Source organism: Phodopus roborovskii, unplaced genomic scaffold (assembly GCF_943737965.1).
Source record: "Phodopus roborovskii unplaced genomic scaffold, PHOROB, whole genome shotgun sequence".
Lineage (NCBI taxonomy): Eukaryota > Metazoa > Chordata > Mammalia > Rodentia > Cricetidae > Phodopus > Phodopus roborovskii.
In genome coordinates, this window is record NW_026125538.1 from 1,025,611 (window position 1) to 1,029,857 (window position 4,247).

At 39.8% G+C, this 4,247-nt stretch overlaps 1 protein-coding gene across 1 annotated transcript; it reads left to right on the forward strand.

The window, feature by feature from the left end:
* The first annotated feature begins 2,276 nt into the window (after positions 1 to 2,276).
* LOC127216240 (olfactory receptor 11G2) lies at positions 2,277 to 3,248 on the forward strand. Its single transcript, XM_051176864.1, has one exon. The coding sequence runs from the start codon at positions 2,277 to 2,279 to the stop codon at positions 3,246 to 3,248; it is 972 nt and encodes a 323-aa protein (XP_051032821.1).
* Positions 3,249 to 4,247: the final 999 nt, after the last annotated feature.

The window sequence follows — 4,247 nt, forward strand, 5'->3', positions numbered from 1 at the left end:
AAAGTACATTATCAAAAAATTGAAGCATCTGTCACCCTACATGTGATGGCCCAGGGTCTGGCTAATTTAAGTGCTCTATCTCAAAATTTCCTAAGAGAGAATTGGGGTGAAGGTGCTGAATTGTTGTTTCCAATGTTGATTACTGAAGCCATCCATATCACAGTACCTTCCTTAGCCAATTCTGAATAATCTGCCTTCCATTTGGACAGGTCAAGATAGCAATGTCAGGAAAACCACACTGCTGCTCTCTGAACATAGAAGCTAAGTAATAAAAGGTGAGTGGCAATACATTCCTCTTAAAAAGAACTCCCAGCATGTGCCAGTTCACTTTGCCCAGGCATGAAATGGTGCTAGCCCACAGAGACTTGTTCTCATACTGTTGCTAATTTCAAAACTGAAGGAACCCAGTGTTATGTAACTCAAGTGTTGCATAGAAAAGGTATGTCGTGCATCAGTATGTAAGCGTGTTTGCTCATATATGTGTGTAAACATAAAGACAGGCAAATCCTAATGGCTTTGAAAACCCAATTTTATGATTTGGCTCAAGGTTGGCCCAGAATGGCTGTGGTCACACAGCAGAACAGAATAGTTTCAGCTGCTGACTTCTCAAAGCCCCTCCTTTTCTAACAAGAGAAGCATCCTTTACTATAAGCCAGTTTGTTAGTTCTCTTTTTCCTTAACTGCTAAGAGCAAGACCCAGTGGACCACATCTGGCCTCCTCTTCCTTGGACTATGAGCACCAAGCTGAACACTGTTTTTGCATATTACTACGTTTTGTTTTGCTTTTTTGTTTGTTTGTTTGTTTCTTATTTTACACAACTATCTCAGTTCCCTCTCCCTCCCATGCCCCCCATCCTCCTCCCATTCAGTCCTCCCCCACTCCACAGGGAGGATCAAAAAAAACCTGTGGAGTCATTTGGAGAAGGTATTAGGCCCTCCCTCCTGCCTCTAGGTTAAGGGAGTATCCCTCCATGGGGAATGTGATCCCAAAGTTCTTTCATGCACCAGGAATACATCCTGGTTCCACTGTCAGCATATTATTAAGTTTTATATATGGGTAAAAGAGTATGGCTTTGTAACGCATGAAATTAAACTCTTACTGGACTTGATGTTTTATTGGAGCACAGCCACATGCATACTTCTAAAGCTTGTCTACAGCCTGTATTGACTTTATTGCACCAGAGCCTTGTAGCTTTGACAGAAATTATGTGACCCACAAGCGTAAACTACCTAACAAAATATTTGCCAAACCCTATGAGAAAACATTACAGAGGTAGGAAGGTGTTATCTCTGTCTACTGAAATGTGACCAGGGAGTATGTGGTCCCAAAAATACATACCTTAGGATGAGGAAAGCTCATCATATAATGCCAAGTGTTACTCTCTGCTGGCCAGTGTCATATCCAATAATCCCTGCTTTACATTTATATAGAGACTGTACATGCTTGCCTCATGTACAAAAAAGGGGAAAGATAGAGGGACAGAAGGAGGAAAAGATGATCAGAGATAGTAAGGGAATCAAATCCACGGCTTGGAAGTTTATTCTAAGTATGTTGGGAAGCTAACTGACATCTACATGCAAGGGTATTCCCACAGTTAATCTGATTTCAATTTTTCAGAAGCCAATATAGCTATAACATGAATAATAATTACAGATGTCAAGATATGATACACCAGGAAATATGAAAAATTTCACTTGTTCTAAAAATTGGGAGGAAATCATGTTTTGAGTGAAGATACCTACAAATGCTTGATTACAAACATGTCTAGGATCTTGCAGAAAAATGGAAACATGTTTGAAAATTACATTAGAATTTAACTTAAAGACATGTGATAGTGGTGCATGCCTCTAATCTCAGCACTTAGGAGGCAGAGGTAGGTGGATCTCAGTGAGTTCAAGGCCAGCCTGTTTTACAAGGCTAGTTTCAGGACAGCCAGAGCTGTTACAGAGAAAGAGAACCCTGCCTCAAAAACCCAAACCAAAATATAAATATAAATAAATAAATCAGCTTAACTTAATAGAATAGAGAGAACAAGAAGGACAATAACAAAGAGAAAGAGTGGTTATCAATTATGACCAATAGTTCTCTTGTGCCAACAGCAGAAAATATAGAGAAGTGAAGGATTGGAGTAAACAATCGTTTTAAGTCAATTTATGTCTTGAGTGGCTAATATATATATGTAGTTTCTCTCTCATGATTATTTAAATATAAATTTGGGTTCTCAGCTTGCTTTATCCATTTGATTATTTCTGGTGCCTCCACAGCTCACAGACAGATGAAAACACTCAGCAGCCCCACTAACTCCAGCACCATCACTGGCTTCATCCTCCTGGGATTCCCCTGCCCCAGGGAAGGGCAGATCCTCCTCTTTGTGCTCTTCTTCGTTGTCTACCTCCTCACCCTCATGGGCAATGCTTCCATCATCTGTGCCGTGCGCTGGGATCAGAGGCTGCACACCCCCATGTACCTCCTGCTGGCCAACTTCTCCTTCCTGGAGATCTGGTATGTCACCTCCACAGTTCCCAACATGTTGGCCAACTTCCTCTCTGACACCAAGGTCATCTCCTTCTCTGGGTGCTTCCTACAGTTCTATTTCTTCTTCTCCTTGGGTTCTACAGAATGCTTCTTCCTGGCAGTCATGGCCTTTGATCGCTACCTTGCCATCTGCAAGCCTCTACACTATCCTTCTCTTATGACTGGGCGCCTCTGTAACATCCTCGTGATCAGTTGCTGGGTGCTTGGTTTCCTCTGGTTCCCTGTTCCCATCATCATCATCTCCCAGATGTCATTCTGTGGATCCAGGATTATAGACCACTTCCTTTGTGACCCAGGCCCTCTATTAGCACTGACTTGCAAAAAAGATCCCCTAGTAGAGCTGGTCTTCTCCATCTTAAGTCCTCTGCCTCTCATTATTCCTTTTCTCTTTATCATGGGGTCTTACGCTCTGGTCCTAATAGCTGTATTGAAGGTCCCTTCAGCCTCTGGAAAAAGGAAGGCTTTCTCAACCTGTGGATCTCATTTGGCTGTGGTTGCATTATTCTATGGCTCAGTATTGGTCATGTATGGGAGCCCAACATCTGAGCACGAAGCTGGAATGCAGAAGCTTGTGACTCTGTTTTATTCTGTCTTGACCCCATTTCTTAATCCTGTGATATATAGTCTTAGGAACAAACATATGAAGACAGCCCTGAAGAAAATTCTGGGGGAGATAAAAAATTGGTTGTCAAAAAAGACCTTGAACAATTAAATTTTTATTTAATTTATGTGCAGTTTTTAACTGATTTAAATAATTGGCCAAAATCTGAGGCATCTAGGAGAATTGCTACACAATGTTTTTTCTTGGTTCTTGAACATCTGTCCTGCTGATTATCATGCTTCAGTTATTTTAATTTAATGTTAGTCATATTTTAAAAGTTGTTAAGACAATAGATATAGGAGATCAAGGTAAGTTTTCCTCCAGCACATATGTAAAGGCAGATTATTTTGATTATGTTTAAGTTTTGTTTGGGGTAATTTAAAATTCCTGGTAGTTGGCTAGGTTTACAGTGCCAGGTACAATTTACCTCTTCTTGAAATGAACAGGTTCAAAAAGCAATACAGAGAAACCCTGTCTCGAAAAACAAAACAAAAAAATAAATAAATGTAAAACACAATTTTAATTAGCAAGGCACAATAGCAAACAATTTTAAACTCAGAATTCTGTAAACTCAAAGTCAGTTTAGTCTACATAGTATGTTCCAAACCAGGCCAATCAGGGATACATAGTGAGATCTTGTCTCAAAAAAGAAAGTTTTTAATCAAGTAAAAAATAATGGTTGGCAACATTGCAGAGAAAAGGGAATCTTTGCACACTTACAATAGGAATGTAAATTAGTACGCTGTCTGTGGAAATAGGTATGGAGCCTCCTCAAAGAAGAATACCCTATGATGTAGCCCCTTCTGTGTCTATAGGAAGGAATCGTCAGCATACTACAAAGATGCCTACATAGCCACATTCATGGCAGCATGATGTGCAATAGCCAAATCCTTGGTGCCCATCAACATATGAATGAAAAGGGAGCCAATAAAAAATGTACACTTTAGCATTATTACCATCATAAGGGAGAGCAAAAACATATCATTTGTAGGACAGTGGGTGCAATTAGAAGTCATTACATTAATTAAATTAAACCAGACTCATAAAAACAACTATTGCATGTTTTTCTTCTATGCAGAATCTTTTCTTTTGTTGAAAGTGGATTTTTTT

Coding starts and splice junctions, on each gene's coding strand:
- LOC127216240 (XM_051176864.1), top strand. CDS start 2,277: ATGAAAACACTCAGCAGCCCCACTAACTCCAGCACCATCACTGGCTTC.